Source organism: Eucyclogobius newberryi, unplaced genomic scaffold (genome assembly GCF_026437365.1).
Source record: "Eucyclogobius newberryi isolate DKJ021-1_F unplaced genomic scaffold, fEucNew1.0.hap1 SCAF_13, whole genome shotgun sequence".
NCBI classification, from domain to species: Eukaryota; Metazoa; Chordata; class Actinopteri; order Gobiiformes; family Gobiidae; genus Eucyclogobius; species Eucyclogobius newberryi.
Window position 1 is genome coordinate 37,930,794 of NW_027315757.1, and position 18,096 is coordinate 37,948,889.

Below are 18,096 nucleotides of genomic sequence, written 5' to 3' on the forward strand. Positions count from 1 at the left end.
TGTAGTGGGTGGTTGGAACCAAAGAGCAGATACTGGTCCGTGTGTGTAGGTTTCCTATATACTTCTATTTGGAGTTTCCCGTCCTCTCCTCTGATCGTGGAACAATCGCTTGGCCTTTCTTGATTGTTCCAACAACTGAACAGAGAAGGAAGGGTGTTTCTATCCCTTATGTGTCTGGCCTGTCAGAAAAACTGCAGAGAATTTTTAGACAACACAAAGTCCCTGTCCCTGATTTGAAAGAAGAGTTAAGGAAGCTATTTTTGTTAAAAAAGAAAAACCTTCTTTAAACAGAAATGGAGGGTTAAGATTCAACCTTCCTGGTATCTATAATGGTATTCTGAACCCCTGGAGAGGTAGAGGACCAGGACCAGGACATTTAGATGTCCTCAGGTCCTCAGGGTGAGCCAGGGTCTCACAAAGACAAAGGGGAGACTAAGAGCCCATTAAAGGGTTGAATAGGCTCAGTAGATACAAAGAGGGTAAGTTTCTGTTGAAACAAACAACTCTTTCCTCTTCAGGAGGCTCCTCCCAATGGGTGGGGCTTACCACAGAATAGTATAAATATCGGAGTTCTCCACAGAAATTCTTTTATTGACAATGACTCTTGGATGAAGTCGAAACGTTTAATTTTTCTAACTGAGTCCAGATGAAACAACTGAAGCTTTTTCTACAAAAATATGTGATGTATTTTATAACACGATGTCAAACACTGGAAGTCCAGACCAAAGTCCAGTCGGTCCAGTTTCTCCTCGAATGGACCAGACCAAAGTCCAGAAGGTGGTTTGTGGTCATCTGGTTTGTATCGTCCAGTCGTCTCTGACCTTCAGGTCGTGTCACATCTGGAGCTGTAACAAATGAACTCTTGTGTTTCTAGTTTCGGTACAAAACCCGGGTTTACAAGCAAACCAACCTGGACGAGAAGCAGCTGGGCAAACTGCACACCAAGGTCTGTCCACTGGGAAGGGTCAGCGGCACCATGTGACACTCCAGCCACACCATGTGACACTCCAGCTACACCATGTGACACTCCAGCCACACCATGTGACACTCCAGCTACACCATGTGACACTCCAGCCACACCATGTGACACTCCAGCAGCACCATGTGACACTCCAGCAGCACCATGTGACACTCCAGCCACACCATGTGACACTCAAGCAGCACCATGTGACACTCCAGCCACACCATGTGACACTCCAGCTACACCATGTGACACTCCAGCTACACCATGTGACACTCCAGCCACACCATGTGACACTCCAGCTACACCATGTGACACTCCAGCTACACCATGTGACACTCCAGCCACACCATGTGACACTCCAGCTACACCATGTGACACTCCAGCCACACCATGTGACACTCCAGCAGCACCATGTGACACTCCAGCAGCACCATGTGACACTCCAGCAGCACCATGTGACACTCCAGCCACACCATGTGACACTCAAGCAGCACCATGTGACACTCCAGCTACACCATGTGACACTCCAGCCACACCATGTAACACTCCAGCTACACCATGTGACACTCCAGCAGCACCATGTGACACTCCAGCAGCACCATGTGACACTCCAGCCACACCATGTGACACTCCAGCTACACCATGTGACACTCCAGCAGCACCATGTGACACTCCAGCCACACCATGTGACACTCCAGCAGCACCATGTGACACTCCAGCAGCACCATGTGACACTCCAGCCACACCATGTGACACTCCAGCCACACCATGTGACACTCCATCAGCACCATGTGACACTCCAGCCACACCATGTGACACTCCAGCCACACCATTTGACACTCCAGCAGCACCATGTGACACTCCAGCCACACCATGTGACACTCCAGCAGCACCATGTGACACTCCAGCAGCACCATGTGACACTCCAGCCACACCATGTGACACTCCATCAGCACCATGTGACACTCCAGCCACACCATGTGACACTCCAGCAGCACCATGTGACACTCCATCAGCACCATGTGACACTCCAGCCACACCATGTGACACTCCATCAGCACCATGTGACACTCCAGCCACACCATGTGAAACCCCAGCCACACCATGTGACACTCCAGCAGCACCATGTGATACTCCAGCAGCACCATGTGACACTCCAGCCACACCATGTGACACTCCAGCAGCACCATGTGACACTCCAGCCACACCATGTGACACTCCAGCCACACCATGTGACACTCCATCAGCACCATGTGACACTCCAGCAGCACCATGTGACACTCCAGCCACACCATGTGACACTCCAGCCACACCATGTGATACTCCATCAGCACCATGTGACACTCCAGCCACACCATGTGACACTCCAGGAGCACCATGTGATACTCCAGCAGCACCATGTGACACTCCAGCCACACCATGTGACACTCCAGCAGCACCATGTGACACTCCAGCCACACCATGTGACACTCCAGCCACACCATGTGACACTCCAGCCACACCATGTGACACTCCAGCCACACCATGTGACACTCAAGCAGCACCATGTGACACTCCAGCCACACCATGTGACACTCCAGCCACACCATGTGACACTCCAGCAGCACCATGTGACACTCCATCAGCACCATGTGACACTCCAGCAGCACCATGTGACATTCCAGCCACACCATGTGACACTCCAGCCACACCATGTGACACTCCATCAGCACCATGTGACACTCCAGCCACACCATGTGACACTCCAGCTACACCATGTGACACTCAAGCAGCACCATGTGACACTCCAGCCACACCATGTGACACTCCAGCTACACCATGTGACACTCCAGCAGCACCATGTGACACTCCAGCAGCACCATGTGACACTCCAGCCACACCATGTGACACTCCAGCTACACCATGTGACACTCCAGCCACACCATGTGACACTCCAGCTACACCATGTGACACTCCAGCCACACCATGTGACACTCCAGCAGCACCATGTGACACTCCAGCAGCACCATGTGACACTCCAGCCACACCATGTGACACTCAAGCAGCACCATGTGACACTCCAGCCACACCATGTGACACTCCAGCTACACCATGTGACACTCCAGCCACACCATGTGACACTCCAGCCACACCATGTGACACTCCAGCCACACCATGTGACACTCCAGATACACCATGTGACACTCCAGCTACACCATGTGACACTCCAGCTACACCATGTGACACTCCAGCCACACCATGTGACACTCCAGCTACACCATGTGACACTCCAGCAGCACCATGTGACACTCCAGCTACACCATGTTACACTCCAGCCACACCATGTGACACTCCAGCAGCACCATGTGACACTCCAGCAGCACCATGTGACACTCCAGCCACACCATGTGACACTCAAGCAGCACCATGTGACACTCCAGCCACACCATGTGACACTCCAGCTACACCATGTGACACTCCAGCCACACCATGTGACACTCCAGCCACACCATGTGACACTCCAGCTACACCATGTGACACTCCAGCTACACCATTTGACACTCCAGCAGCACCATGTGACACTCCAGCCACACCATGTGACACTCCAGCAGCACCATGTGACACTCCAGCTACACCATGTGACACTCCAGCTACACCATGTGACACTCCAGCCACACCATGTGACACTCCAGCCACACCATGTGACACTCCAGCCACACCATGTGACACTCCAGCAGCACCATGTGACACTCCAGCAGCACCATGTGACACTCCAGCCACACCATGTGACACTCCAGCCACACCATGTGACACTCCATCAGCACCATGTGACACTCCAGCCACACCATGTGACACTCCAGCCACACCATGTGACACTCCAGCAGCACCATGTGATACTCCAGCAGCACCATGTGACACTCCAGCCACACCATGTGACACTCCAGCCACACCATGTGACACTCCAGCCACACCATGTGACACTCCAGCAGCACCATGTGACACTCCAGACACACCGTGTGACACTCCAGCCACACCATGTGACACTCCATCAGCACCATGTGACACTCCAGCCACACCATGTGACACTCCAGCCACACCATGTGACACTCCAGCAGCACCATGTGATACTCCAGCAGCACCATGTGACACTCCAGCCACACCATGTGACACTCCAGCAGCACCATGTGACACTCCAGCTACACCATGTGACACTCCAGCCACACCATGTGACACTCCAGCAGCACCATGTGACACTCCAGCCACACCATGTGACACTCCAGCCACACCATGTGACACTCCATCAGCACCATGTGACACTCCAGCCACACCATGTGACACTACAGCCACACCATGTGACACTCCATCAGCACCATGTGACACTCCAGCCACACCATGTGACACTCAAGCAGCACCATGTGACACTCCAGCCACACCATGTGACACTCCAGCTACACCATGTGACACTCCAGCCACACCATGTGACACTCCAGCCACACCATGTGACACTCCAGCTACACCCTGTGACACTCCAGCTACACCATGTGACACTCCAGCAGCACCATGTGACACTCCAGCAGCACCATGTGACACTCCAGCCACACCATGTGACACTCCAGCTACACCATGTGACACTCCAGCCACACCATGTGACACTCCAGCTACACCATGTGACACTCCAGCCACACCATGTGACACTCCAGCAGCACCATGTGACACTCCAGCAGCACCATGTGACACTCCAGCCACACCATGTGAGACTCAAGCAGCACCATGTGACACTCCAGCCACACCATGTGACACTCCAGCTACACCATGTGACACTCCAGCCACACCATGTGACACTCCAGCCACACCATGTGACACTCCAGCTACACCATGTGACACTCCAGCTACACCATGTGACACTCCAGCAGCACCATGTGACACTCCAGCCACACCATGTGACACTCCAGCAGCACCATGTGACACTCCAGCTACACCATGTGACACTCCAGCTACACCATGTGACACTCCAGCCACACCATGTGACACTCCAGCCACACCATGTGACACTCCAGCCACACCATGTGACACTCCAGCAGCACCATGTGATACTCCAGCAGCACCATGTGACACTCCAGCCACACCATGTGACACTCCAGCAGCACCATGTGACACTCCAGCCACACCATGTGACACTCCAGCCACACCATGTGACACTCCAGCAGCACCATGTGACACTCCAGCCACACCATGTGACACTCCAGCAGCACCATGTGACACTCCAGCCACACCATGTGACACTCTAGCCACACCATGTGACACTCCATCAGCACCATGTGACACTCCAGCAGCACCATGTGACACTCCAGCCACACCATGTGACACTCAAGCAGCACCATGTGACACTCCAGCCACACCATGTGACACTCCAGCTACACCATGTGACACTCCAGCAGCACCATGTGACACTCCAGCAGCACCATGTGACACTCCAGCCACACCATGTGACACTCCAGCTACACCATGTGACACTCCAGCCACACCATGTGACACTCCAGCAGCACCATGTGACACTCCAGCAGCACCATGTGACACTCCAGCCACACCATGTGACACTCCAGCCACACCATGTGACACTCCAGCAGCACCATGTGATACTCCAGCAGCACCATGTGACACTCCAGCCACACCATGTGACACTCCAGCAGCACCATGTGACACTCCAGCCGCACCATGTGACACTCCAGCCACACCATGTGACACTCCATCAGCACCATGTGACACTCCAGCAGCACCATGTGACACTCCAGCCACACCATGTGACACTCCAGCCACACCATGTGACACTCCATCAGCACCATGTGACACTCCAGCCACACCATGTGACACTCCAGCCACACCATGTGACACTCCAGCCACACTATGTGACACTCCAGCCACACCATGTGACACTCAAGCAGCACCATGTGACACTCCAGCCACACCATGTGACACTCCAGCAGCACCATGTGACACTCCAGCCACACCATGTGACACTCAAGCAGCACCATGTGACACTCCAGCCACACCATGTGACACTCCAGCAGCACCATGTGACACTCCAGCCACACCATGTGACACTCCAGCCACACCATGTGACACTCCATCAGCACCATGTGACACTCCAGCAGCACCATGTGACACTCCAGCCACACCATGTGACACTCCAGCCACACCATGTGACACTCCATCAGCACCATGTGACACTCCAGCCACACCATGTGACACTCCAGCCACACCATGTGACACTCCAGCCACACTATGTGACACTCCAGCCACACCATGTGACACTCAAGCAGCACCATGTGACACTCCAGCCACACCATGTGACACTCCAGCTACACCATGTGACACTCCAGCAGCACCATGTGACACTCCAGCAGCACCATGTGACACTCCAGCCACACCATGTGACACTCCAGCTACACCATGTGACACTCCAGCCACACCATGTGACACTCCAGCCACACCATGTGACACTCCAGCTACACCATGTGACACTCCAGCCACACCATGTGACACTCCAGCAGCACCATGTGACACTCCAGCAGCACCATGTGACACTCCAGCCACACCATGTGACACTCAAGCAGCACCATGTGACACTCCAGCCACACCATGTGACACTCCAGCTACACCATGTGACACTCCAGCCACACCATGTGACACTCCAGCAGCACCATGTGACACTCCAGCAGCACCATGTGACACTCCAGCCACACCATGTGACACTCAAGCAGCACCATGTGACACTCCAGCCACACCATGTGACACTCCAGCTACACCATGTGACAATCCAGCCACACCATGTGACACTCCAGCCACACCATGTGACACTCCAGCCACACCATGTGACACTCCATCAGCACCATGTGACACTCCAGCTACACCATGTGACACTCCAGCCACACCATGTGACACTCCAGCAGCACCATGTGACACTCCAGCTACACCATGTGACACTCCAGCTACACCATGTGACACTCCAGCCACACCATGTGACACTCCAGCCACACCATGTGACACTCCAGCCACACCATGTAACACTCCAGCTACACCATGTGACACTCCAGCAGCACCATGTGACACTCCAGCCACACCATGTGACACTCCAGCCACACCATGTGACACTCCATCAGCACCATGTGACACTCCAGCCACACCATGTGACACTCCAGCCACACCATGTGACACTCCAGCAGCACCATGTGACACTCCAGCAGCACCATGTGACACTCCAGCAGCACCATGTGACACTCCAGCAGCACCATGTGACACTCCAGCCACACCATGTGACACTCAAGCAGCACCATGTGACACTCCAGCCACACCATGTGACACTCCAGCTACACCATGTGACACTCCAGCCACACCATGTGACACTCTAGCAGCACCATGTGACACTCCAGCAGCACCATGTGACACTCCAGCCACACCATGTGACACTCAAGCAGCACCATGTGACACTCCAGCCACACCATGTGACACTCCAGCTACACCATGTGACAATCCAGCCACACCATGTGACACTCCAGCCACACCATGTGACACTCCAGCCACACCATGTGACACTCCATCAGCACCATGTGACACTCCAGCAGCACCATGTGACACTCCAGCCACACCATGTGACACTCCAGCCACACCATGTGACACTCCATCAGCACCATGTGACACTCCAGCCACACCATGTGACACTCCAGGATCACCATGTGATACTCCAGCAGCACCATGTGACACTCCAGCCACACCATGTGACACTCCAGGAGCACCATGTGATACTCCAGCAGCACCATGTGACACTCCAGCCACACCATGTGACACTCCAGCCACACCATGTGACACTCCAGGAGCACCATGTGACACTCCAGCAGCACCATGTGACACTCCAGCCACACCATGTGACACTCCAGCCACACCATGTGACACTCCAGCTACACCATGTGACACTCCAGCAGCACCATGTGACACTCCAGCAGCACCATGTGACACTCAAGCAGCACCATGTGACACTCCAGCCACACCATGTGACACTCCAGCTACACCATGTGACACTCCAGCTACACCATGTGACACTGTCACTATGTCATCCTCACATCAGCCACAGGGTCAGGGTTAAGGTTAGGGTCAGGGTTAGGGTCAGGGCTAGGGTCAGGGTTAGGGTCGGGGCTAGGGTCGGGGTTAGGGTCAGGGCTAGGGTCAGGGTTAGGGTCAGGGCTAGGATCAGGGTTAGGGTCAGGGCTAGTGTCAGGGTTAGGGTCAGGGCTAGGATCAGGGTCAGGGTCAGGGTTAGGGTCAGGGTTAGGGTCAGGGCTAGGGTCAGGGTTAGGGTCGGGGCTAGGGTCGGGGTTAGGGTCCAGGCTAGGGTCAGGGTTAGGGTCAGGGCTAGGATCAGGGTTAGGGTCAGGGTTAGGGTCAGGGCTAGTGACACTCCAGCCACACCCTGACCCTAGCCCTGACCCTAGGGTCAGGGCTAGGGTCAGGGTTAGGGTTAGGGTCAGGGCTAGGGTCAGGGTCAGGGTCAGGGTCAGGGTCAGGGTCAGGGTTAGGGTCAGGGCTAGGGTCAGGGTTAGGGTTAGGGTCAGGGCTAGGGTCAGGGTTAGGGTCAGGGCTAGGGTCAGGGTTAGGGTCAGGGCTAGTGACACTCCAGCCACACCCTGACCCTAGCCCTGACCCTAGGGTCAGGGCTAGGGTCAGGGTTAGGGTTAGGGTCAGGGCTAGGGTCAGGGTCAGGGTCAGGGTCAGGGTCAGGGTTAGGGTCAGGGTTAGGGTCAGGGTTAGGGTCATGTTTATTGCACACATATCTGACCCTTGATGTTCCTCCATCACAGGCCAGTCTGAAGAAGTTCATGGACTACATCCAGACCAGCACGGTGGAGAAGATGGTCAAGTTCCTGGACAAAGGCCTGGATCCCAACTTTCAGGACGCTGACACTGGGGGTGAGGCCGTGACCTTTGACACTCATGCAAATATGAAATTATATAGGAATATTTGAAATATGACTAATTATAACGAATAATATGATCGTTTTTAGCAAAAATACTATAACGATGTCAAACCTTAAAAGAAAACTGATTAAAACCCCGGTTCTCACCTGGTCCTCACACATGGTCCTCACACCTGGTCCTCACATCTGGTCCTCACACATGGTCCTCACATATGGTCCTCACACATGGTCCTCACATATGGTCCTCACACATGGTCCTCACACCTGGTCCTCACACCTGGTCCTCACACATGGTCCTCACACCTGGTCCTCACACCTGGTCCTCACACCTGGTCCTCACACGTGGTCCTCACACCTGTTCCTCACACCTGGTCCTCACACATGGTCCTCACACCTGGTCCTCACACATGATCCTCACACCTGGTCCTCACACATGGTCCTCACGCCTGGTCCTCACACATGATCCTCACACCTGGTCCTCACACATGGTCCTCACGCCTGGTCCTCACACTGGTCCTCACACATGGTCCTCACACATGGTCCTCACACCTGGTCCTCACACATGGTCCTCACATATGGTCCTCACACCTGGTCCTCAAACCTGGTCCTCACACGTGGTCCTCACACCTGGTCCTCACACATGGTCCTCACACATGGTCCTCACACCTGGTCCTCACACCTGGTCCTCACACATGGTCCTCACATATGGTCCTCACACATGGTCCTCACACCTGGTCCTCACACCTGGTCCTCAAACATGGTCCTCACACATGGTCCTCACACCTGGTCCTCACACATGGTCCTCACACGTGGTCCTCACACCTGGTCCTCACACGTGGTCCTCACACGTGGTCCTCACACCTGGTCCTCACACATGGTCCTCACACCTGGTCCTCACACATGATCCTCACACCTGGTCCTCACACATGGTCCTCACATCTGGTCCTCACACATGGTCCTCACACCTGGTCCTCAAACATGGTCCTCACACATGGTCCTCACACCTGGTCCTCACACTGGTCTTCACAACTGGTCCTCACACATGGTCCTCACACATGGTCCTCACACCTGGTCCTCACACATGATCCTCACACATGGTCCTCACACATGGTCCTCACACCTGGTCCTCACACCTGGTCCTCAAACATGGTCCTCACACATGGTCCTCACACCTGGTCCTCACACATGGTCCTCACACGTGGTCCTCACACCTGGTCCTCACACGTGGTCCTCACACGTGGTCCTCACACCTGGTCCTCACACATGGTCCTCACACCTGGTCCTCACACATGATCCTCACACCTGGTCCTCACACATGGTCCTCACATATGGTCCTCACAAATGGTCCTCACACCTGGTCCTCACACATGATCCTCACACATGGTCCTCACACATGGTCCTCACACCTGGTCCTCACACCTGGTCCTCACACATGGTCCTCACATATGGTCCTCACACATGGTCCTCACCGTGCTCCTCTGGTCTTTTTTCTTACTGCAGAGACGCCGCTGTCCCTGGCCGTGCAGTGTGAGCCGGGCGGAGGCGAGTCCATCCGGGTCCTGGTGGAGAACGGCGCCCACATCGACTTCAGAGCCAAAGACGGACTCACTCCTCTGCACAAGGCGGTCCGCGGCCACCGCCATACGGCTCTCCTGGTAACGGCTCTCCTGGTAACGGCTCATTCACTGACCATAAGTGAGACGTCTGGACTTTCTGACCACACAGACTTTCAGTTGTTTAAGGCCAATGTCCAGAAGATCATAAACTCTAAGTGTCTTAAACTCTGACTTCCCTATTTCAGTCTGAAGGAGCTCGACCTTAAACTGCTCTGACCTGACCACAGGACCAGGACCACAGGACCAGGACCACAGGACCAGGACCACAGGACCAGGACCACAGGACCAGGACCACAGGACCAGGACCAGGACCACAGGACCAGGACCAGGACCACAGGACCAGGACCACAGGACCAGGACCACAGGACCAGGACCAGGACCACAGGACCAGGACCACAGGACCAGGACCACAGGACCAGGACCACAGGACCAGGACCAGGACCACAGGACCAGGACCACAGGACCAGGACCACAGGACCAGGACCAGGACCACAGGACCAGGACCACAGGACCAGGACCAGGACCACAGGACCAGGACCACAGGACCAGGACCAGGGCCACAGGACCAGGACCACAGGACCACAGGACCACAGGACCACAGGACCACAGGACCACAGGACCAGGACCAGGACCACAGGACCAGGACCACAGGACCAGGACCACAGGACCACAGGACCAGGACCACAGGACCACAGGACCACAGGACCACAGGACCACAGGACCACAGGACCACAGGACCAGGACCAGGACCACAGGACCAGGACCACAGGACCACAGGACCACAGGACCACAGGACCACAGGACCAGGACCACAGGACCAGGACCACAGGACCAGGACCACAGGACCAGGACCACAGGACCAGGACCAGGACCACAGGACCAGGACCACAGGACCAGGACCACAGGACCAGGACCAGGACCACAGGACCAGGACCACAGGACCAGGACCACAGGACCAGGACCAGGACCACAGGACCAGGACCACAGGACCAGGACCACAGGACCAGGACCAGGACCACAGGACCAGGACCACAGGACCAGGACCAGGACCACAGGACCAGGACCACAGGACCAGGACCACAGGACCAGGACCACAGGACCAGGACCAGGACCACAGGACCAGGACCACAGGACCACAGGACCACAGGACCACAGGACCACAGGACCACAGGACCAGGACCAGGACCACAGGACCAGGACCACAGGACCAGGACCACAGGACCACAGGACCAGGACCACAGGACCACAGGACCACAGGACCACAGGACCACAGGACCACAGGACCAGGACCAGGACCACAGGACCAGGACCACAGGACCACAGGACCACAGGACCACAGGACCACAGGACCAGGACCAGGACCACAGGACCAGGACCACAGGACCAGGACCACAGGACCACAGGACCACAGGACCACAGGACCACAGGACCACAGGACCACAGGACCACAGGACCAGGACCAGGACCACAGGACCAGGACCACAGGACCACAGGACCACAGGACCACAGGACCAGGACCACAGGACCAGGACCAGGACCACAGGACCAGGACCACAGGACCACAGGACCAGGACCACAGGACCACAGGACCAGGACCACAGGACCAGGTCTTGACCTCAGGCCCAGGTCTTGACCACAGGACACAGTTAAAGTCTGCGTCCTGCTCATGGTCCCCTGGTGTCCCTCCAGGTGCTTCTGTCCCTGGGCGCGTCCCCGGACTACAAGGACCGTCGAGGGCTCACGCCGTTGTACCATACTGTGCTGTCAGGGGGCGACACCTCCTGTTGTGAAACACTGCTGTACCACAGAGGCAAAGTGGGCATCAGGGACGAGAACGGCTGGGACGAGACGCATCAGGTACGAACGCAGTGTCATCTGGTCTAAAGGACAAATTTATGCTATTTATTTTTAAAAAAACCTTCAAAAATTAACAGCTTTTTTCAAAGAACCTTTATTAAACCAGGAAAAAACCTTTATTAAACCAGGAAAGAACCTTTATTAAACCAGGAAAGAACCTTTATTTAACCAGGAAAGAACCTTTATTTAACCAGGAAAGAACCTTTATTAAACCAGGAAAGAACCTTTATTTAACCAGGAAAGAACCTTTATTAAACCAGGAAAGAACCTTTATTTAACCAGGAAAGAACTTTTATTTAACCAGGATAGAACCTTTATTAAACCAGGAATGAACCTTTATTAAACCAGGAAAGAACCTTTATTAAACAAGGAAAGAACCTTTATTTAACCAGGAAAGAACCTTTATTAAACCAGGAAAGAACCTTTATTTAACCAGGAAAGAACCTTTATTTAACCAGGATAGAACCTTTATTAAACCAGGAAAGAACCATTATTTAACCAGGATAGAACCTTTATTAAACCAGGAAAGAACCTTTATTTAACCAGGATAGAACCTTTATTAAACCAGGAAAGAACCTTTATTAAACCAGGAAAGAACCTTTATTAAACCAGGAAAGAACCTTTATTTAACCAGGAAAGAACCTTTAACCCGCTGAAACAAAGTGTGAAATCTTGCGTCAAACTAATGATAAAGTTCTTGGATTGATCCATATTTTCCCGCAGCAGCTCAAACGTTCCATAAGTCAAATAAAAAAGTCCACTCCATGACTCCAGATCCATGACTATGACCATAGATCCATGACTATGACCATAGATCCATGACTGTGACCATAGATCCATGACTGTGACCATAGATCCATGACTGTGACCATAGATCCATGACTATGACCATAGATCCATGACTATGACCATAGATCCATGACTGTAACCATAGATCCATGACTGTAACCATAGATCCATGACTATGACCATAGATCCATGACTATGACCATAGATCCATGACTGTGACCATAGATCCATGACTGTGACCATAGATCCATGACTATGACCATATATCCATGACTGTGACCATAGATCCATGACTATGACCATAGATCCATGACTGTGACCATAGATCCATGACTGTGACCATAGATCCATGACTATGACCATAGATCCATGACTGTGACCATAGATCCATGACTGTGACCATAGATCCATGACTGTGACCATAGATCCATGACTATGACCATATATCCATGACTGTGACCATAGATCCATGACTATGACCATAGATCCACGACTATGACCATAGATCCATGACTATGACCATAGATCCATGACTCCAGATCCATGACTATGACCATAGATCCATGACTATGACCATAGATCCATGACTGTGACCATAGATCCATGACTGTGACCATAGATCCATGACTGTGACCATAGATCCATGACTATGACCATAGATCCATGACTGTGACCATAGATCCATGACTGTGACCATAGATCCATGACAATGACCATAGATCCATGACTGTGACCATAGATCCATGACTGTGACCATAGATCCATGACTGTGACCATAGATCCATGACTATGACCATATATCCATGACTGTGACCATAGATCCATGACTATGACCATAGATCCACGACTATGACCATAGATCCATTACTGTGACCATAGATCCATGACTATGACCATAGATCCATGACTATGACCATAGATCCATGACTGTGACCATAGATCCATGACTGTGACCATAGATCCATGACTCCAGATCCATGACTGTGACCATAGATCCATGACTCCAGATCCATGACTGTGACCATAGGTCCATGACTATGACCATAGATCCATGACTGTGACCATAGATCCATGACTGTGACCATAGATCCATGACTCCAGATCCATGACTGTGACCATAGATCCATGACTGTGACCATAGATCCATGACTCCAGATCCATGACTGTGACCATAGATCCATGACTCCAGATCCATGACTGTGACCATAGATCCATGACTATGACCATAGATCCATGACTGTGACCATAGATCCATGACTGTGACCATAGATCCATAGATCCATGACTGTGACTATAGATCCATGACTATGACCATAGATCCATGACTATGACCATAGATCCATGACTGTGACCATAGATACATGACTGTGACCATAGATCCATGACTGTAACCATAGATCCATGACTATGACCATAGATCCATGACTGTGACCATAGATCCATAGATCCATGACTGTGACCATAGATCCATGACTGTAACCATAGATCCATGACTGTGACCATAGATCCATGACTGTGACCATAGATCCATAGATCCATGACGGTGACCATAGATACATGACTGTGACCATAGATCCATGACTGTAACCATAGATCCATAGATCCATGACTGTGACCATAGATACATGACTGTGACCATAGATCCATGACTGTGACCATAGATCCATGACTATGACCATAGATCCATGACTGTAACCATATATCCATGACTGTGACCATAGATCCATGACTGTAACCATAGATCCATGACTGTGACCATAGATCCATGACTGTGACCATAGATCCATGACTGTGACCATAGATCCATGACTGTAACCATAGATCCATGACTATGACCATAGATCCATGACTGTAACCATAGATCCATGACTATGACCATAGATCCATGACTGTAACCATAGATCCATGACTATGACCATAGATCCATGACTGTAACCATAGATCCATGACTATGACCATAGATCCATGACTGTAACCATAGATCCATGACTATGACCATAGATCCATGACTGTAACCATAGATCCATGACTATGACCATAGATCCATGACTGTGACCATAGATCCATGACTGTGACCATAGATCCATGACTATGACCATAGATCCATGACTGTAACCATAGATCCATGACTATGACCATAGATCCATGACTGTAACCATAGATCCATGACTATGACCATAGATCCATGACTGTAACCATAGATCCATGACTATGACCATAGATCCATGACTGTAACCATAGATCCATGACTATGACCATAGATCCATGACTGTGACCATAGATCCATGACTGTGACCATAGATCCATGACTATGACCATAGATCCATGACTGTAACCATAGATCCATGACTATGACCATAGATCCATGACTGTAACCATAGATCCATGACTATGACCATAGATCCATGACTGTAACCATAGATCCATGACTATGACCATAGATCCATGACTGTGACCATAGATCCATGACTGTGACCATAGATCCATGACTATGACCATATATCCATGACTGTGACCATAGATCCATGACTGTGACCATAGATCCATGACTATGACCATAGATCCATGACTGTGACAAACAATCTCGTGTATATTTGTCTGAATGGAACAATAAAGTTTTCGTGACGAGCGTTTGTTTCTTCTGTTTGTGTCGTGTGTTCCAGCTTCAAACTACATTACCCATAATCCTCCACTCACACCCATGCCCCTATCATGTGACCTCATGCCTGTGAGTCAAACACACAGCACAACACAAACAAACAAACAAACAAACACACATAAACATACATACAAAAAAACACAGAAAACAAACTAACAAACAAACAAACAAACACACAAACAAGCAAACACACACAAACACACATAAACATACATACAAAAAAACACAGAAAACAAACTAACAAACAAACAAACAAACACACAAACAAGCAAACACACACAAACACACATAAACATACATACAAACAAACACAGACAAACAAACACACAGCACAACACAAACAAACAAACAAACAAACACAAACAAACAAACAAACACACACAAACATACACACACAAACAATAACAGACAAACAAACACACAGCACAAAACAAACAAACACAGACAAACACGCATAAACATACATACAAACAAACACAAAAAAACAAACAAACACACACAAACATACACACACAAACAATAACAGACAAACAAACACACAGCACAAAACAAACAAACACAAACAAACACAAACAAACAAACAAACAGATTTTTTTCACATTTCTGTCTCATACAGTTCGTCTTGAGTTACAGTTTCTCTTTTTGTTAGTTCCACTTTCAAATTTCTCTTCTCTCCTCCAGTCTTCCTCTCTCCTCCAGTCTTCCTCTCTCTCTCTTCCTCTCTCCTCCAGTCTTCCTCTCTCCTCCAGTCTTCCTCTCTCTCTCTTCCTCTCTCCTTCAGTCTTCCTCTCTCTCTCTTCCTCTCTCCTCCAGTCTTCCTCTCTCCTTCAGTCTTCATCTCTCTCTCTTCCTCTCTCTCTCTCTTCCTCTCTCTCACTCTTCCTCTCACCTTCAGTCTTCCTCTCTCCTACTTTCCCTCTCTCTCACTCTTCCTCTCCCCTCCAGTCTTCCTCTCTCCTTCAGACTTCCGCTCTTTCTCTCTTCCTCTCTCCTCGTCTTACTCTCTCCTCCAGTCTTCCTCTCTCTCACTCTTCCTCTCTCCTCCTGTTTTCCTCTCTCCTCCAGTCTTCCTCTCTCTCTATTCCTCTTCCTCTCTCCTCGTCTTCCTCTTCTCTTTTAATCCCTCTTTCCTTCTCAGGCCTGTCAAAACGGGAACTCTCAGCACCTGGAGCACCTCCTGTTTTATGGAGCGGACTCCACTTCCCAGAATGCCTCTGGAAACACTGCCTTGCACATCTGTGCTTTATACAATAAGGTAAATAAGGTAACAAACATTCATGTGCACAAGGTGTATAAACAAATATTCATGTGCACAAAGGTGAATCAACAAACATTCATGTGCACAAAGGTGTATTAACAAATATTCATGTGCACAAAGGTGAATCAACAAATATTCATGTGCACAAAGGTGTATTAACAAACACTCATGTGCACAAAGGTGAATCAACAAACATTCATGTGCACAAAGGTGAATTAACAAATATTCATGTGCCCAAAGGTGAATCAACAAACATTCATGTGCACAAAGGTGAATTAACAAATATTCATGTGCCCAAAGGTGAATCAACAAACATTCATGTGCACAAAGGTGAATTAACAAATTTTCATGTGCCCAAAGGTGTATTAACAAACACTCATGTGCACAAAGGTGAATTAACAAACATTCATGTGCACAAAGGTGTATTAACAAACATTCATGTGCACAAAGGTGAATTAACAAACATTCATGTGCACAAAGGTGTATAAACACACATGGATGTGCACAAAGGTGTCTTAACACTTGTTTGCATGTGGTAACTGCACACGTGTGTCGCAGGAAGGCTGTGCGCGGATCCTCCTGTACAGAGGAGCTAACAAGGAGATGAAGAACAACAGCGGGCAGACACCTTTTCAGGTGAACACGCCTCCTCTGTGTTTCTGTATCAAACGACAATACGCAGAACGTTGAAAAGTAATATTTGTTTGAAATATTTAAATCCTTTAAATAAGTTCATACTTTTGTTTTATTGCAGTTGTTCTTTTGTAGATTTAAGTGTTTGAACTTAAAACTGTCAAATATAAAACACAGAAAGAGATAAAGTGATAGTTCTGCTCTTTCGAGGGTCATTTTATGGCTCATTCATGTTGAGCAGAATGTCCCTTGGGTCCTGCTGTAGGAGGCTGTGAGGTTAGATGTTGAGCAGAATGTCCCTTGGGTCCTGCTGTAGGAGGCTCTGAGGTTAGATGTTGAGCAGAATGTCCCTTGGGTCCTGCTGTAGGAGG

At 50.8% G+C, this 18,096-nt stretch overlaps 1 protein-coding gene across 1 annotated transcript in view; it reads left to right on the forward strand.

Annotated features, from left to right (window-relative positions):
• Positions 1-18,096, forward strand: part of shank1 (SH3 and multiple ankyrin repeat domains 1) — a 131,897-nt gene that overhangs the window by 3,940 nt on the left and 109,861 nt on the right. The window contains exons 2-7 of the mRNA XM_072443885.1: positions 875-946; positions 8,797-8,905; positions 10,414-10,568; positions 12,219-12,386; positions 16,973-17,089; positions 17,651-17,728. Coding sequence (XP_072299986.1) covers positions 875-946; positions 8,797-8,905; positions 10,414-10,568; positions 12,219-12,386; positions 16,973-17,089; positions 17,651-17,728 — 699 coding nt within the window. The remainder of the gene's footprint in view (positions 1-874; positions 947-8,796; positions 8,906-10,413; positions 10,569-12,218; positions 12,387-16,972; positions 17,090-17,650; positions 17,729-18,096) is intronic.